General features: G+C 38.7%; 1 protein-coding gene across 2 annotated transcripts in view; it reads right to left on the reverse strand.

The window, feature by feature from the left end:
* SLC12A1 (solute carrier family 12 member 1) overlaps positions 1-19,230 on the reverse strand; it is an 84,004-nt gene that overhangs the window by 34,128 nt on the left and 30,646 nt on the right. For both annotated transcript variants that reach the window (XM_008513799.2, XM_008513800.2), the window contains exons 11-17: positions 17,584-17,735; positions 16,317-16,424; positions 15,874-15,997; positions 13,989-14,090; positions 11,869-12,024; positions 7,907-8,006; positions 7,056-7,167 (exon numbers count right to left, since the gene is read on the reverse strand). In XM_008513799.2, coding sequence (XP_008512021.1) covers positions 7,056-7,167; positions 7,907-8,006; positions 11,869-12,024; positions 13,989-14,090; positions 15,874-15,997; positions 16,317-16,424; positions 17,584-17,735 — 854 coding nt within the window. The remainder of the gene's footprint in view (positions 1-7,055; positions 7,168-7,906; positions 8,007-11,868; positions 12,025-13,988; positions 14,091-15,873; positions 15,998-16,316; positions 16,425-17,583; positions 17,736-19,230) is intronic.

The following is a 19,230-nucleotide window of genomic DNA, read 5'->3' on the forward strand; positions in this document are numbered from 1 at the left end:
ATTTGGTATTTTGTTGCATTGTCTTAGATTTCTTACAAACTGCTTGGGATCTTGATAAAATGCAGTGTGTAGGTCTGGAATAAGGCTCAAGATTTTGCATTTCTAACAAACTCCCAGGTGACATGGATGCTGCTGGTTGCCAACCAAGCTTGGAGTTGCAGTCTTAGAGGATGTTGGACTGAAGAGAAAAGATGTCAAACTGGTTTCAAATCTAAGCTTGGCCACTTTGGAGGTAATTGATTATCTCTGAGGTTTGATATGTTATTCTGAAAACAGGATAAAAATCTCTCTCCTGGAAGGCTGTTTTAAGTAGTCATAAGAAAGTGCTGAATTCGGTATCTGGAATAGGTAGTGATCCAAAGTTGATTTTTATTATTGTTTTGGTGAGGAACATTGTCCCTGAGCTAACATCTGTGCCAATCTTCTTCCGTTTTGTATGTGGGACGCTGCCACAGCGTGTCTTGTTGAGTGGTGTGTAGGTCCACACCCAGGATCCAAACCAGCAAACCCCGGGCCACTGAAGCAGAGTACACAAACTTAACCACTATATAACCAGGTCAGCCCCAATTTTTGTCATCTTAAATGAATGCTCACAATCTCAGTGAAGCCCCTGACCTAATTCTCCCACTGTGTTTGTTCTACAACAGAGCTAAAAGAACGCTGACTGGAGCCAGAGTATTGAGTTTAGATCCAGCTCTGGCATTGATCAGCTAATACCCAGGGTCATTTGTCCTCTCTTGATGTAGGTTCTACATTTATAAGAATAAGGAAATTGTCTAGGTCATCACTGCCCACTATGACAGCCCTTACCCACATATTGCTATTGAGCATTTGAACGGTGGCTGATCCACATCGAGATATGCTGGAAAAGCAAAATTCACACTGGATTTCAAAGCCTTAGTATGGAAAAAATAATGTAAAATATCTCATTAATATTTTTATATTGATTGCATATTGAAATAATATTTTGGATTCACTGCATTAAATAAAATATATTATTAAAATTAACTTTACCTATTTCTTTTTTAAATTGGCTACTATAAAATTTTAAATTACATATGTGGCACATATTATATTTCTATTACACAATACTAGATGCTGTATGAGATCTTTTTATTTTAATGTTATATTTAAATTGGATCATATTCTTTATGCACTTATTTTTACCAGTACATTTTCTAGAGCCTGCAGGTTTTTCAAAACAGTTTGGATGACTTACATTAAAGTTAAAAAACAAGAACCTTCAATGAAGATGGAGAAGGTAAAGTTACAGAGACAGTAGTTATTAAACCAGCAGATCTAGCCTGAAGAAAGATACATCATTATGGATCAAATTTTGCTCAGGGTTCTAGACCGTCAATGCATTTTGAACCATTAGTCATTGTTGAGCATTCTAGACTTCATCAACTGCAACAGAAAGATGGAGTATTTTGTTCAAGGAAGCTCAATGGGAACAACAGCCAGGAGACAGAAGAATAACCAACAGTTAGGAAAGGTATAGGACTGTCAGTACATTGAGTTGTACCACACTGACTGTAAACCCTAGGAAAAGTGGCATTTATATAAATAAATACAGTCTAATGTATGTTTATTAGTATTACAAAAATCCAGATTAAACATTAATTGTGACAGAGATTTACTTTAATGCCTAAATTTGCCATATTGAGAAGTCATAAAAATATTTCATGCAGAATCTCTCTTTGCTAAAAGCCATTATAATATCCTTATAGCACATTTATTAATGTGAGCAAGGCTGCAATACAAATGTGGTAAGAAAAAAGTAAACTAACAAAGAAGGGATGCATACTGGAATATAATTATTCAACACTCAAGTAGCCATAGTCACAACACTGGACTTTACCACTCAATTAAAATATTGTAGAGATTAGCTCAGTTAAGATTCAAAATATGAGTACATAAATTAATTCAGGATTTGAACAAAGAAGCTCTAAAATCTTGTATATATTATAACTTTGACATTGATTGAGAGTGGGGTAAAGAAATTCTAATTATTTAGTCTGGGGAAGAAGTTGATATGATGCTACTTCAAATAAATGAATCTTATGAAAAAGAATTTGCAAAGGACTTCCAATAATCATTAGGATCAAATACAGGAATTTGGGCCAAGGACAGTGTTCTTTCCAACTTTTATTCTTCAAAACATTGAGTCTTACTGCTCTGTCTTTGCTTTCTAAGACTCTGTCTTTGCTTTCATTGCCGTTCTGGTTGGAACTGTGGGAAAGAGAATTTTTGCCTTTCTGAGTTGGTCTCACTAGGCATCCTAGTGCCCATTTCATTTCATTCTTCCTGTATTTGGTCATGTCACTATTTTATTAACATCATGACAGAGACTCACTGACTAAAGAAGAAGAGATGCATCTAAAAGAAAATGCATTTTCCTTTTGGTAGACACAAAAGTCGAGATTAAGAGGAGGTTGGGGGCCCATCCAGTGGCGCAGCGGTTAAGTTTGCAGTTCTGCTTCCCAGAGGCCTGGGTTTTGTCGGTTCAGATCCCGGGTGCGGACATGGCACCGCTTGGCAAGCCATGCTGTGGTAGGCGTCCCACATATAAACTGGAGGAAGATGGGGTACGGATGCTAGCTCAGGGCCAGTCGTCCTTAGCAAAAAGAGGAGGATTGGCAGTAGTTAGCTCAGGGCTAATCTTCCTCGAAACAAACAAACAAAAGAAAAGAGGAGGTTGAAGATAAAAGAAAAAAATGAGAATTTTCATTTTCTCTGGGTTGTTTCTGCTTGAACTGCCCTCCATTGCGCCATAGAGTTAGGAGTTAGAGCTTCTTTGTATTCAAAGAAGGTTTAGGTTTTATAAGATACTTTATAAATTTTCAGGAAAAGAGAGAGGAAAACAGTAAGGGTGAAATTTTGTTAAAAGGAGGAAGATGATCAAAAGCTATCCCCTTTCCTCCTTTACAACAAGAGGAGAGGACAGGACAATCAAGATTTAAAGAACAAAAGAGCAGGAAAACATTAATCAGGACAGATCTACATCTTGGTACATGTATGTGAAATGACTGTACTCCCAATAAAACTCAGATAACATTGCCTTTGGAGAGAGAGAGTGCCATGGAGCTAGGTGGTTATAAAGGAGACGTTAGCTTGATCTGTAATGGTTTATTTCATTTAAAAAGTGAGTGGAAGCCACTATGACAAAAATATTAACAGTTATTATTTAGGAGAAGTAGAATATGGGTGTCATTTTATTTGATTTAATTTGATCACATGAAATTGCCAGTGTTCAATAGTTTTTGACCTACAAAAGTATAAATTTCAGCCTCATGTTCTTCTTAATGTTTCAAAATAAACAAGAGAAGCAATCTAAAAAAAACCTTTATTTTTTAGCCACCAGCACAACACAATGTACTTAATAAAAGATGACGCTATAAACTTGAAAGCCTTTTGCAATTTTAGGACAAACCAAATTTAGAAAAGAGGTATGTGTTGCATTTCTGTCAATGATGGCTTTATCTAATTTGCATTCTAAATCCCAGATCAACTGGACCAACTTTCCATCTTTAAAGCACACTTGTTTTTGATTTGTTTTAAATAAAAAATACCCTGCCTTCAAACAAAAAGTTGAGAAGTATATGAGAGAGTGACTATTGAGAAAGATAAGTATGAACTGGCCCCATGAGATTTTAGAACAGAACCCAGTGTACTCAGAGAATTAAGAGGACATAAATCCAAACTAAGTTATCTGCAATGATTGGTTTTACTATCTTTCCAACTGCTATGAATAAATTTGGAAACTGATTGACAAAGAAAGGCAGTGTTTTTTTATGCCATGGTACACAGGATAAGAATTGGTGGAGACTGCAACCCTTAATACATGCCTTTTGCTGAACACACTGAATTTGGCTGTGCTTGGAAATATGAGAGGGTACCAGAAGGTAGAGTCCTCCTCCCTCTAGTCTTCCTACGATGGTGGGAACGAGGCACAAAAGAAGAAGAAAATTACTTAGGTGGTGAACGTACAGCCTCTTGGGATATAAGTATGTGTCATTGACTTATTATAGGGTAATTCAAAGGAGAAGAATAGACATTATTTTAAGTTACCACACTGGATTCCTTAAAAAGGATTCCCAAATTTGTCTTGATAAAGGGTTCCTCATTTGAAATCTTTAGGCTGAGTAGGAAAAAGGCAAGAGGGAGGAAGAGTCTCTGATGGGTGAGGGTAAGAGTTCGTTGGATAGCCGGCAGGCTGCAGTGTGGGCTGGAGGCCAAGCAGAAAGAATAACTCAGTTTCAATTTCAACAACTTTGAGGGCCATGATATCTAGTCCTTTAGACCTCTGTTGCAGGAGGTGGCAGCTGTAGCCCCATGTTTTTCATCTACCCACTAGCATTGAAATGCCAGTGAGCTCTGAGTTTTGCTCGTTCCTTCTAAGTGTAACAGCACTGCAAGCTCACACTTCAGATAACTAAAGGCCAGCGGAGGGCCAGAGCACAGAGCCTGCTGCCCTGTGATTACTCGCACAGGAGTGCCTATCTCACTGCTCCATCATGATCAAGCTGTTGGATACCTAAAAAGTCCAAGATCCACTGTCTGGACCTGGTTTCTCTAAGAGAGGGTGCTTTAGGGTTCTGTTGAAGGGGATATATTTTTGGAATGAAAATGGCAACTAGGGAATACCAAAAATAATGATAATGATAATAGCAATATCAAAAATAACAACTAAAATTAGTTGAGTGTTTACTATTTGACAGACACTGAGCTGAGCACTAGCAAGCTTACCTTAAGGAATTCTCACAACAACTCTGTAACATAGGTGCTATTATTATAATTATTATTCCCATTTTATAACTGAGAAAAGTGAGGCATAGGGAAACTAAATTATGTGCCTAAGGGACTCATAGCTGATAGGTGGCAAAACTGATTCAGAACTTGACTGTGTGTCTTGAAAGCCCATGAGCACCAGCTCCCTAGAGTTGAAAATTAAATTGCCGTCTCTTAACACCATAGTTACTATTTAACCTTTTCCACCAGGTTGGCCTAACCACCAACTACTGTGCTTTTGGAAAACATTTTCTAATGGGATGTCAACTTTCCCCACATCCCCTTCCATCTGTTTCTTTGCAAAGATGATTGACGACTGAGCATGGAGGTGAAAAATGCTGACAGCATCTGCAGCCCTGGGAGCTCACGGAAAGGAACTAACTGGAAAGTCGTTAACTGATGCAGTAACTATTCTCTGCCCCCAAGAGAACCTCGGCGCCTGGGAGAAAGACTCTTGGGCCTTATTTGGGGAGACCAGCACAGTGCTATATAACAGGTCAATATACATGTCAAATAACCAGGCCATTGGAGGCACAGATTTAAGTACCTACTTCACACGAAATGATATTCCAGAATCATACTCTTTTATTATAGTTAAAGCAGCCAAGGGTTAATTAAAAGCAATATCTCCTGTCTCTATAAAAAGACCTTTTCTCCTTTGCCAGTATATGACTGTTTATACTCCTGACTCATTTCTCCTGTCCTAAAGATATTTTATTGCCTGCTAAACTAAGTTTTCTCTAAATTGCTAGAGAAGAAAAACACCCCAAACTGCTTATTCCATCAAAACTCGCTCCTGTATTATATTGGCCAAAATGAAATCCACTAATCCAGGGCACCAAAGTTGATAATACGAAGGAAGGGTGCTTGATAAGATTTTAAAAAATTCTCTGGAGTCATAGTTGGTTATTACTTAACCTGTCAATCTTATGTAGTCAGTAGGATTCCCGCCACCTCCTATCAGATAATTGCATTGAGTTATGTCGTCTGCGTAACTATCATATAAGCACTGAGAGGAAAGAGAATATGACCAACTTGCCTCATATAGCATTTAGAGTGTTGCCAAGTGTAAAAGATGCTTAAGCGCTGGTCATGATGACATGTAGTAAATTAGTCCTTTCATCATGGCACAGTTGCCTGGCCCCGTGGTTACACAGCTCCCTCACAGCCCTATTCCCTGGTGTGTATTAGAAGTTTAGGTAGTGGCACCCCATTCTAACAGCGCTTCCAGGGCTATGAGTCTGCTAAGGGTTTCTCCTTATGATTTAACACAGCACAATTGGGTGACCTGGACCGACATCCTGGTTCTGGCACCTTCTTGTCATGTGACCCTTTGCAATAATTTAATTTTCCTGAATCTCACGTTTCCAATCAGTAAATTGAGAACAGGATTTCTTTTTCCCTTCTGCCTCACTAGGCTGTTTACATAGATCAACTAAGACAAACTGTAAGAAAATGCTTTGAAGAATAGCTAAGTACTCTAAAAAGACATCTAAGTAGCTGAGGATTTTGAGTGGGGTGTGTGTGTATGAGAGAGACAGACGGAAAGTTATGGGAATATAAGTAGAGGTAGGCTGGTGTAGAGGACTCAGACTTATTGTTTTGTTATAATTTTAGTACTTTCTCCTGACTTTAGAGATTGGTCAACTAAATTATGGTTAAATTTTTAGCATCTATTTTGAATACCTCCTGGGAAAACCACCAATAAGTTATTAAAAGTCTACCACATATTTCCTGAACAAAAAGGAACTCATTCAGCTCTGGATGTTTATCTAAGGCAAGGAAAACTTGGTTGAATTACCTAGATATCTGTAGTGTCATCAAGGTTATCCAAATATTTAATCTAAATTTTACGTGCTGTCATTTAAGGCCATTATGTCTAGTTCACTCCTCATCAGTTAATCCATATAATAGTGCTTTCTGATTCAGCCCATCCTTTTATCTTTCTGTAGACGGTTATCACCCCAAATGCCTTCATTTTATTTCTGAGCCAGTTCTCTTTTTCTTGACTCAAAGACCATCATTTGGAAATATTTATCACTTTTAGTTGGTCTCCTGTGAAATCTGAAACACATTTTATCCACTCGTTTAAATTCAGGATCACGGGCTCTTGCTAGTCTTTGCTGTATGAATCAAGGAAAAGCGCTCTTGTCCACACTCCCTTGCCGGTCTCCTATCACTACATGCAGCTGCTTGGCTCACGTAAAACAACACAAGGTGAGCAGGGAGGAAAAAGCACCTGACTGGGAGGAAGAGGCTCTTACCACGAAGACTTCACAGCAGATGCAAAGGCCACTGTTTTTGGTAAAGGCATGAGTTATGTCCAAGAGAGCAGGTCTTGTCATGGGCCCCCCTGTTAAGACAATGCACTGGGGCCTGGAAGGGGAGAAAAGATGTGAGAACTGGCTATCGCAAGAAGCCTATGAGCCTAAAACCACCCCATGTAAATGGCACAGAAAGTTGTGCAAAATGAGACAAATTCTCCCCTAAATATTTCTTGGGTTTCTCACCAGAAGTCTTGAATCATCTTGCCTGTCCATCTTTGTATTCTTAGTTTAGTTGGTGATGACAAAAATGTGAAGGAAAAGGTAGTTCCCTGTATTTTGTTCTCTGGACACTACCCTATCCCAAATCCCCAACACAACCTGTCCTTCTCCAACCAGTATTTTTATGTTATTTTCCTTTATCCTTCTTGAAGATCTTGTGTTTTGAGCTTCCATTAAAAAATGAGATATAACTAATGAAGAGCTTAAAGCGTAACTTCTCCCGAGAGAATTCAATAAACCACCAAGCTAAAGCTGAATGGAGACAGCAATGATGATTAAGGTGTGTGGGGATTTGGGGACATCACCCTGACATCATGTCACTTAGATCACCTCTCTATCTCTGTGCATGGAACGTGACTGCCAGCACTATGAGGGTTTGTAGTTGGGGTGGGCATAGCTCAGAGTGGAAGCAAGGAAGTACTCATCATGAAAATGTGGCAGTTTTGTATGACTGCTTATTCTTAGAAGATACTCATAAAGCATATAACTACTCTAATGCATTTGTGTCCCATAAAGGAAAGCCACTTCTAATGTGGAACACCACAGGATGCTTGAGAAGCCAATTTTACCTGAAATTTTTCACATGGTCTTCCACTGTAGTTAATTCCAGAGCGTTGTCTAAAGCGCTCACGTAGGAAAGAGCCTGTGTGGAGGAGCCCCAGTTCACATCTGTGGATGAAGGAGGAATTTGGCATAAAAAGCATTGACCTTCCTTCTGTATACTGTGAATAATTTTTATAAGCCATTCCCTTCCACGATTTTTCTTGGCTATGTCAGCAGTGACAAGTGCCCGAATTAGAGAAAACATAATGTAGTATTTCCTGGAAAGAGCATTGTGTGTGTCCTTCTACGGACACTTCGTGAATTCTTGGAAGTGAGACCTCTCCTTCCAGCTAAGGATTATAAAGCTGCAGCTCTAGAAATCTAGCCTGTGGAGAGAGGCTGTGTGATAACGACATCGCAGGCAGACAGACTTGGGGAAAATGGTCAGCCCCTGAATAAATTCAAGGGGTCTTCACAAATACCTAATCTGAAAAGAAAAGACGCATTTCTGCATACACAGATAGTGTGCAGTATTTTCAATAGTAAAACTGAATAGCTCAGGAATTCTTATTTCTGGATGTCCATGAAGAGGGTCAATCTTTAGTAAGCATTTTAGTCCATCTTTTAGAACTTAATCTTCATAATAAGGAAGGGAAGCACTATCATTCTCTGCCATTTTTTAAAACAAATTAAATATTAGATGGATCCTCTAAATCTTCTAAGAGAAAGTCCCCAGTGGGAATGTGCAGATTCATCCCAGATGGCAGCCAGAGCCATCTCCCCAGTCTTGCTTAGAAGAGTCAGGGAAATGATGTGGGATAATGATCTGGAGATAAAGAAGATTAATATTGATTAAGTGCTGACTATGTAGGAGGCATTTAGCATACTTTAAGTTGTTTTATTCTTAAAAAAATCCTACCAGTCAATTGGATATTTACGTGTCAAACATAAATTTTGAACCACTCCTCATAGCATACACAAAAATTAACTCAGAATGGGGGATAATAGACATCAATTTAAAATCTAAAGCATTGAAACTTCTACAAGAAGTTTGTGACCTTGGATTAAAGAAAGACAAAAAATGATAAATTAGACTTTATGGAAATTAAGGATGTCTGCTCTTCAAAAAAACTGTAAGGAAAATGAAAGGACAAGTCATAGAGCTGCAGAAAATATTTGCAAAACATGTACTGCTAAAGGATTTGCAACCAGAATGTATAAGGAACTTTCACAGCCGAATAATAAGAAAACAGACAACTCAAAAAATAGGCAAAACATTTAAACAGATACTTGACTAAAGAAGCTATATGGATGGCAAATAAGATGTTCAACATCATTAGTTATTGGGAGAATGTAAACCAAACCACAGTAAGATAGTACTCTACATCTATTACAATGTTTTTAAAAAAATCAACTGACAATACTAAGTGCTGACAAGGAAGTGAAGCAACTAGGACTTTCATTCATTGCTGGTAGGAATGGAAAACAATACTGCTACTGTGGAAAACAGTTTGGCAGTTTCTTATAAGGTTTATATATATATATATATATATATATATATATATATATATATACTTATTATATAATCAGAAATCCCACTTCTAGAGAAATGAAAACACAGGTCCACATAAAGTCCTGTGTGTCAATGTTTACAGCAGCTTTATATGTAATCACCCCAAGCTGGAAACAACCCAAATGTCAATCAACTGGTGAAGATATTTTTAAGAAATTTGAGATATATTCATACAATGGAATACTACTCCACTACAATACAGAACAAACGACTTATACATGCAACAACACGGATGAATCTAAAAGCATCATGCTAAGTGAAAGGAAGCACACACAAAGGCTACATACTATATGATTCTATATAAAATTCTGGAAAAGGCAAAGCTATAGGGACAGAAATCAGAAAAGTGGTTGCTGGGGGCTAAGTTGGGGAAAGAGGTTGACTACATAGGAACTTTTAGCGATGATGGAAATGTCCTCTATCTTGATTACAAGTGGTTACAAGACTGCGTAAGTTTGTCAAAACTTAGAGATAGTACACATAAAGGGAGTGAATTTTACCATACGCAAATTGTGCCTGATGTTAAAAATGCATAAAGTGATAAAGAAAAACAACAATGAAGCCACTTTGAGGTAGTTAGTGCCTTCTCTACTTTACTTGCAGACTACACGCAAGAGGAGAGGGAGGGTGGCTCGGCACCTGTCTGGCTCCTGAGACTGGACCTCTCTGTGCTACACTCTGTGGTCTCTAGCCCCTCCCAGCTTCCATCCATCCTTATCACTGATTCTAAAGCTAACATTCAAAGTTCAGATCCAGTTGAATAATCTATGGCAGCTCTCTGTTGCTCACAATATCCAGAATCTTTTTTTGTTATTACCATCACCAATATATATATATTTTTTATACTACCATTTTTTTATTAAGGTATAATTGACATACAACATTATATTAGTTTCAGGTGTAGAACATAATGATTTGATATTTGTATATATTGCAAAATGATTACCACGGTAAGTCTAGTTAACGTCTGTCACTATACACAGTTACAAATTTTTTTTCTTATGATGAGCATTTTCTTTTGCTATTATAAATGTTATGTTTTTTAGATTTTAATTTTCCATTATTCACTGCTCACATATGGAAATACAATTGATTTTTATATATTGACATTGTATGCTTTGACTATGCTAAATTAACTTACTAGTTCTAGCAGATTTGATTTTTTTTTCAATTATTTTATTGAGGTCATAATGGTTTATAATATTGTGTAATTTCATGTGTGTACATTATTATTTATCAGTTTCTGTATAAACTGCATTGTGCTCACCACCAATAGTCTAATTTTTATCCGTCACCATGTATATGGATCCCTTTACCCCTTTTGCCCACCCTAACCCCTTTCCCCTATGGTAACTGCTAATCTATTCTCTTTATCTGTGTTTGTTTATCTTCCACATATGAGTGAGATCATACATGTTTGTCTTTCTCTGTCTGGCTCATTCGCTTAACGTAATACCCTCAAGATCCATCCGTGTTGTTGAAAATGGGACAATTTTGTGTCTTTCATGGCTGACTAGTATTCCATTGTGTATATATATATATACACCAACTCTTCCTTCTTTAGCATGTCATTTAAATTTCTTATTTGGCCCCAACCTACCCTTCCAGGCTCACCTCCTGCCCATTGTCCTTAGCACTCAAGAACTCTTTCCATGCTAAAGGCCTTGAAGCTTCCTAAATATGTCATGCACTTGCATGCTTCCTAATTTCACTCATGCTTTTCCTTTTGCCTAGAATAACCTTCCCTGCTCTATCCAATTAACCAACCCTAGCCTCTTGCCTTATTTTTTTTTTTAAATAGCTTATTTGTTTGTTCAAAACATATTTATTAAGTTCTGACTGAGTGTGTGGCCCAGGGACAAGCCATGAGCCAGGAAAGTTTTCTCGGACAACTCTAATCAGAGTTAATCACGCCCTCTCCTTTTTTCAGTAATTCATTCATGTCACTCTCGTGGTGCTTACCATATTGTATTATAGTTAGCTGCTTCTGTGTGGGTCTGGGAACTCCTTGAGGACAGGGATGATATCTCATTTATAAGACTTTAGAAGGTGATATATTGGAAAGCTTGTGGGGTTTGGTATCATACACACTCTAACTAAAATGTTGGCTCAGTCACATCCTGACTGTTACCTCAGCAAGTGGTCAACTCTTCGAACTCCAGTTTCTTCATCTGTAAAATGGGACTAATAGCACTTAATATACAGCATTAATGTGAGGATTAAATGAGTGCATGCTATATAATAGGTGCTCAACAAGGTTAACTATTGTTATTGTTATATGACATTATATTATTACTATCCTCCACCCACATGTCATACCTAAGCACACAGAAGCTGCTCAATAAATGGTTGTTGAATGAACAGGTGGCTGGAGTGCTTTGGAAGCCCCTTCCTATACAGTCCTTCTTATCTTACCTGGCTTCTTATAAGTCACATAGACATAGAGGAAGAACTCAATGACATAGGTGATGACAGCTGCCCACCAGTTGATGACAAACATGACCGCACAGCACAAAACAGCTCCAAAGAGAGACACCCACATATTGTAAACTCCATACGCAGGTCTCCATCCTGAAGGGAAAAAAAACCCAAAAAACAAAAAAATACTGTGTGCACAGGAAAACTTCCACACTACCACTATCATATCATTGCATATTATTAGAATGCAGGCAGTATGTTTTTTTCTAGCATAAAAATCAGAACTTTTAGGTCAAGTTTCTAACTCTGTTATTAGTTTTCTGTGATCTTGGGCCCCTGGCCTATGAAGCTGTAATTATACCAAATAATTATGCTGAGAAATATAGAAAATGTGTCACTCGTGGCCCCTCCACACTTCCTGCCTGCCCCTGGTGGTCTTCTCAAACTATGAAAACTTAAGCATCTGATACCTATGCCATCAGGAGTTGAAAGGAGGCAGGAGGGATGGAAAGAGTGGGGTCTAGCAGGGAGGGGTGGAAAGAACTCCTTGGTGTCCCAAGAAAGAGAAGGTTAAGACGACGGGCTTATGTTCCCATGGAGGAGGCAGAGTGGTCATCACAGTCATCAAAAGTCCATCCACTGACCTCCTGCTGGCTCTTCCTTTACCCTTAGAGCATAGTGCCTGCCCTTTCAGAAATAATAATCTATGTGAAAAGAGGGAGACAATTTTCAGCAATGGCTTCTTAAATCTGATGCATTAATATGTCATGCATTTTGCAATGAAAATATTTCTCTCAAGGTTCATATATGCCTGGGGGTTTCCGTGTCCTATTAGTTCCCCGAAATGAAAGAAGCTGGGAGACAGTACGGTCAGGATGGGGAGGGTCTGATTTAAAGGGCACGTTTGGTCTGTGGGGGAAGTACGTTTTAAACTGGAGTTGCCAAAACACAACAGAGCTTTCAGAATCTTTAAGAGCAGTTTCCTAAATGGCCACAAGATGGAAACAGCATTTCGAGAACATCAGTGGAAATGCCCGTATTTTAATCTGAGTCTTTCTCTGTTTGTGTGTGTGAAAGAGAGCGAGAGTCATCTTCTGAGTCTGTGTATCTGTGTGTCTCCCTCTGTGTGTTGTTCTATCTTTCCTCTCTCTTTTTCTCTTCCTGTCTTCCTTTTCACTCTTTCCTCTGCCCACTTTATCACTTCACCTTGTTTTTAAAAAGTGAACATAACATGGCATGGAGGCACACATTTCTATGATCTGTTGTATTCTCCAACTAGAACTTTCTGTTCTCTGCTTAAAACAAGACAACAAAACAGAAACAAAAAGTCCTCAGTATCTTCTGGAGCCTAGTGACCTTGGGTGAACAAAGGCTTCCCTTCCATTTGTATTTGCCTTATTGGCAGCAGGTTTTCCAAAGGAAGCTCGAGATCACGGCAGGCCCTCAAAGAGTGGCAACGTTTCCATCCCTGATAAAAGTCCTCATGGTGAAGAACTTTCTGAAGGTCGATAATGACAAGTCTCTATTCTGGTGAAAAGGCAGAAGAAATTCTATTGGCCAATGGAAGCAAAGAAGAGGTGGGGGTGACCAGACAGGTGAAGGTTCTTTGGTGTGAAATTTTGCACCACTTGAAACCACAGCCTGAGAGTGCAGGAATGCCGCCAGCTTCAATGTGAATCTGCATCGACTACACTCAGCAGGTAATTATGGGAACTACTCATCCTTCTCTTCTGCACCACGGACAGAAAACAAATTGATAGTAAGGAAGTTTCAAATACATACATTTATTCCACTTCTGTGGTCACTTTCACCCTGGAAATAAATAGAGGTGTTTTTCTACTGCTGAAATAAATGTGGTTTCTCTTGCAATGAATAATTTATTGCCGCAGGAGAAAATTGACTTTACGGTTGGTCAAAAAGGCCATTGCTCAAATGATTCTTTTTCTATTTCAGAAGTCACCCCCCCAACTCACCAAAATAAAGTGGATTACACTGCCCACGAGGATATAAGGAAACAATAAACACAGATTGATCACTTTTTGACGGACTTCTTTCATTTCATTGAGACAAAGTAACTGTTTGCTTAGGCTTACTTTAGTTTTGAAAAGTCAACTTACCTGGAGATTTGGCATAAGAAGCATGGAAGCAAGAGAAATTAATAAGTGCGTATGAGGCCAGGAAAAAGTTGGAGATGATGGGCGCAATGGTGTTCAGTTCCGCTGTGAACAAAGCAGAATTGAGCATGCAGATATGAGTGAGGAGACTAGGGGCTGAACAGCTGTTACAGCCTGGAAACCTGACTTTATTTGGAAATTAAAAACAGCTAGCATCTATTAAAGTTTAAGAAATTAGTGATTTTTCTTTGGGGATGCATTCATTTAAAAAATATATTCTTAGCCAGAGTTTCTTTTCAATAAGGTGAGAAGCAAGAGAACCTACCAATCAGAAAATAGACAAGAGCTCTACCTACAAAAAATTCTAGTGGAGTGGGTAGAGGGTTTGGGGACTGAGCAGACGATAAATTCCCTTATGGCTATTCCAGAGGCACCAAATGCTGTGTTCTTCATCTACTATGTATACAAGCAAAAGGCTCTGGAGGGCAACACATTAAATACTGGTGCACCAGGAACACCTGCTTGGAAATCTCTCTGCATGTAACAACTTGCTCTCTCTGACTTTCAGAACTCTTGTTAGTCATTTACACTTTTCTACATCTCTAGAGAGTTCTACCTCTCAACATTTGCCAAGAAAGTTTTAGCTCAGGAGCTAAATATCCAGGATGATTTAATCCCAGTTGGATTATTTATTTTGCGATATAAGAAATGATTTAGAGACCTTCCTATTTATCTGAAGGTCAGACGTCTATTAACCTCAGTGATGCAAATGCAGATAGATGGCAGCTGGGTGTGATTCTAGAACATGGATGCCAGCAAGGACGTAGGCAAAAATAGCTGCCACAAAGCTGGTGCCGTGAAGCTAATCTGTGTTGTTGTGAAAGAGTGATTTTTTTTAAGGATATTATTTATTTTATAAAACTTTTGAAACTTGGGCTATTTGATTACTTAAATGCAGTATGGGGCAATGACTTGAAGTCTTAAAGCTTTAATTACATAATTGAAACTTATCTGTACATAATCATCTCTTAAAAATCTAACAAACATAGGGAGTCATGTTTTTCCCTCTTCAACCTTGTAGAAATTTCATGAGGATTCATGAATTAGCATCACTTCCTGAATGTATGTGATGAGGAGGAGTCCTCATTGTTTGGCACCACCGGGCTGGGGAAGGCTCTGCTTGCCTGTGCGTAATTACCAACCCATCGTCCTTGCCTATTGCTTCTTTTCCTCTGCTATGCTCACCAACAAAGGTGGTACCTTAGGGAGAAGTAAGGAATGTGCAGGCTAAAGTTGATAAAGGTGCCTCTCCAAGATTATGTAGCAGTTTCTATACTGCTTGGGGAGAGGAGCCTGAGATTATAGTCTAGGTAGGTGTTTCTCCAACATTAGTGGTCTATGAAACTCTCAAGGAACCTGTAAAAATGTGGATTCCTTATCCCCAGAGATTCTAATTCTAATTCTGGGGTTAGGCTTGAAAAATCTGCACTTTAACAGGCCTGCAGGTGATATGAATTCTGACACATTTGGTCAACGGACCACATTCTGAGAACGGACACTTCAATTCTCCTGCTGGCTGCCAGGCCAGGAGATGTAAAGACAGGTGGCAGCTAAGGGGTACTCTGCTATTAGACAATATCAGGTAGGCTGGAGGAAGGATTCAGTTGCATTTGGTTGGATGGATTTCCAAGATTCAGATTCGAAGACTACCTTGAGTCCTCAAAGGCCCTCTACACACCAGGATTTCTCATTTCCTTCTTAGACAGACTCCAATATTCCCCAATGGCACATTAAACATAAAACAGGTAATTTCTTAAGCTAAAAGAAAAAGCCTATGAGTAATCAGAAGAATTCTTTGGCTTTCAGTAAGAACAAGACAACGACGAACCAATAAGAATGAAGGCCATGGCTATGACGAAGGTGAGGATATATCCCCTCAGGGGTTCATTGTTCTTCCCATAGCCCTTTGCAAAGAACTGGAGAGCTTTATAGATGTTGTCCTTGCACAGCGCCTAATGGAAAAGAAGAGGAGAGATTCGTCATTTCTGTCTATGCATAGTCATTTTCTCTAGGTGATTCAAACGAGAAGATCTGGGCAAAGATGAAGTGATACACAATGTGAGGCACAACTTAATACCGCAGTGCATCACTCTTTGATCATTCGAATCGATCTTGACTATGTGGCAGACATAGCATTTGAGCCAGATGCAAACATTAAACTGTTTCAGAAAATGATGGAAAATGATTGCCGGTGAGAATGAGTATTTCAGCTTGATGGCTGTTCAGCGGCAACGGCAGTGGGGAGAGCGCACGCTCTTGTGGCTGCATCACCTGGAACACCTTGGGTGCGCTGACGAGGGAGGCCAGGGCCGAGGAGAGCGTTGCAGAAAAGATGCCAGCAGTGATGAGGGGGCCAAACCCTGACACCATGCTCATGACCTTGAGAAGAGAGGTTCAAGTAAGAAGACCCATCCAACAGATGATTAAAAAAAAAAGTTCAGCCAAATTTTTATGCAAATGTTTCCCTTTCCACTTCCTGTGATTTGGAATCTCCTTTATAAGCAATTCGCTTCAAACCAGATTTTTTCCCCCTGTTTCATTCTCAAATTCTTAATGTTTGTTTCTTCAAAATGGAAATGGCCTTTTTGTTATTGTTGTTTATAAAAATAATAAATGCTCACCACAATACATCCAGAAGATTCTGGAAAGAATAAAGAAGGAAATGGTTTCAAGGATTCTGACAACATTTTCCCCCTCTGTCCTTTGTGGCATATGTTTCTTTGATTATGGGAAATTCTATCCAGCAGAAAGTGTTATTTTAATAAGGTTTGAGGAGGGACTCAGCTGTTTACTAATCTTTTTGAAGGCGTTAGCCTTTCTGGTTCTTCCTGCACACAGAGGCTTTTCAAAGCTTTACTTTTTCTGTGCTCATTAAACACAATTTTAGATCTGAGCCATGATGAGATTCTATCAATTTAAGTCATATTTTGGAGTAATGACTTCAGCTGAGTTAATTTCTCTTTGTTGGTTGTTAAAATAGATGAATGAAGCCTTCACATAAATTTGCTTCTCCTTCTGCTCACCAATCATTCAGACAAATTAATATGTTTCAAGTCCTACAGTTTTCCCAACTTCCCTTGTTCCTTCCCCTTCATTTACCTCCCCCTCTACCGCTCACAGTTTCCCTCTTGGCCTGGCCTTATAGGAGCTCCAGGACCACCACTCAGGCTTTTCCTAAGCTGAAGCCCGAGCTCGAAATGCATTCCAAGTGCTAATGGATCTAAGTCTCTCCTTCCTCCCACCATGAAATCTTGGACAACTGATTGGAAGTTACATAATGTGGGGCAGTAATCTTTCCCTGGTGATGCAATTCATACAACTGCCTATTCTCTCCCCATCACAGTAAATGCAACCACAGGATGTGCTACCACATAATGCCTGAATGATTCCCTTCCCTCCCACGGGAATCACCCCTTGCTGAATTCAAATCCATTAATAATCAATCAGTTGCCAAGTCAGAAGTTTCATTATATATGATGTTCTAAAAATGAAACAACAGCAATAAACATTATATATTTATATTTTTTGCAGTTCGAACCTGGAAATTGTTCATCAGCCCGTACTGACATGGTTCATGTCGACATCTTGAGAAGTCGTAGCCCAACACGCAGGCTGCTGAACCATTGCAGTTAATCCCAGAAATGATGGTGTCATTCAGGTTCCCAGTAGCATCGCGGACCACACAGGCTCCTGGGGAAATAACAATGGCTTGTCATTTCTTTATAGGAAGGATTCTGCTCCCTTAGGGTTTACTTTGAGTCTGGGCAGGTCCGCTGCCTATTGTGTCTTCACTCTTAACACTTCCTGGGATGTGGTACCTGGAGATTCCTATCTTCTGAGGCCTGGGAGTGCCCCCTGTCTCTAAGAGGCTGCCACTTCTGCTGCCTTGGGTGGTTTCGGTCCCAACTCTTGCCTGCCTCTGTAAGACACTTGGGGGTTGGGACCCTCTTACTTTCTGATCTCTTCAAATACACATTTCAGCGCTTTGCACATAATACATACTCAATTCATATTTCTGGCTTAGCGCTACTGACTGGGTGTTTTTCAAGTAGAATAATTTATTTTCTCATCTATGAAAGAACAACGAGATAGCATTATTAAGTTCTAGCAATTAAGAGAACTGAATGCTTGTTTACAACTAATGATATTCCTTGCATAATTTTTTAAACAGTTATAATTCCACTTTACATAACATTTTAATGGTTTAAATACTACAGAAAATATTTTGGGATAAAATATTAAGATTTCCTAGGTAACATTAATGGTCAAATAATATTCTATCAAATATTTATCTCAGTTTATTCCATTATTTTTATACATTTGGGTATTTCTGTTATTTTCCTATTATAGGCATTCTATGAAATGTTTGTACATAAAATTTTTCTTTTGTATTTCAAAGTATTTCTCTGGGATAGATTCCCAGAAATGGAGTTATGAACTTTTTAAAGATCTGATATATATTTTAATCACTGACATTCCTTATGAATTTTTCTAACTGCAATCTCTGCTATTATGTATTTGATAAGATTATTGAAATATATGAATATAAGTGTGAAATGTATACGAAATTTTCTGAACTACCTGAAGGATAAATACTTTACAAACTAAATGCCAACCAATAAAACCGTTTATTTTGCTTTTCAAACTCCAGCCAGGGTGAGTTCTCATTTCTTGCTGACAACTTTAAGAGAGGTCCCAGCGACAAGTACTAAAGGGACCCTCAACTTTAGCTATGGAATTCATATTCTTTGAACCTTGGGAAGACCTAAAAATCATAGAATCTTCGAGTTGAAAGAATCATTTAAAATAATCAGTGCAAGAATCCTTTTCATATAGCCCTGAGACGTGGTCGGCAAGCCTCTGCTTAAACACTAGAAATTATAGATGTTGGTTACCAAGCAAAACTATCCATTCCAGATTTTACCTTTTTGCATTCTTGATTCACGGTGAGCTGAGTTTTCTAAACTATGTATTTTGACTTCTGCATAATAGAACTCCCCAAATTCCCATGAAGCCATTATTGGCACCCATCAGGGGCAAAAACTAGAAGAATCTCTGAAGTCAGCCTATAACTTTACCTATTCCTTCATTTTTACTTTTTGCGAGAAAGAAAACCATTTGGGGAATTTAACTTTAGGTGATTTCAATGTCATTTAAAAACGTGTTGATTTCCTAAAGCATTGAA

This window comes from Equus przewalskii, chromosome 1, assembly GCF_037783145.1.
Source record: "Equus przewalskii isolate Varuska chromosome 1, EquPr2, whole genome shotgun sequence".
Taxonomy (NCBI): Eukaryota; Metazoa; Chordata; class Mammalia; order Perissodactyla; family Equidae; genus Equus; species Equus przewalskii.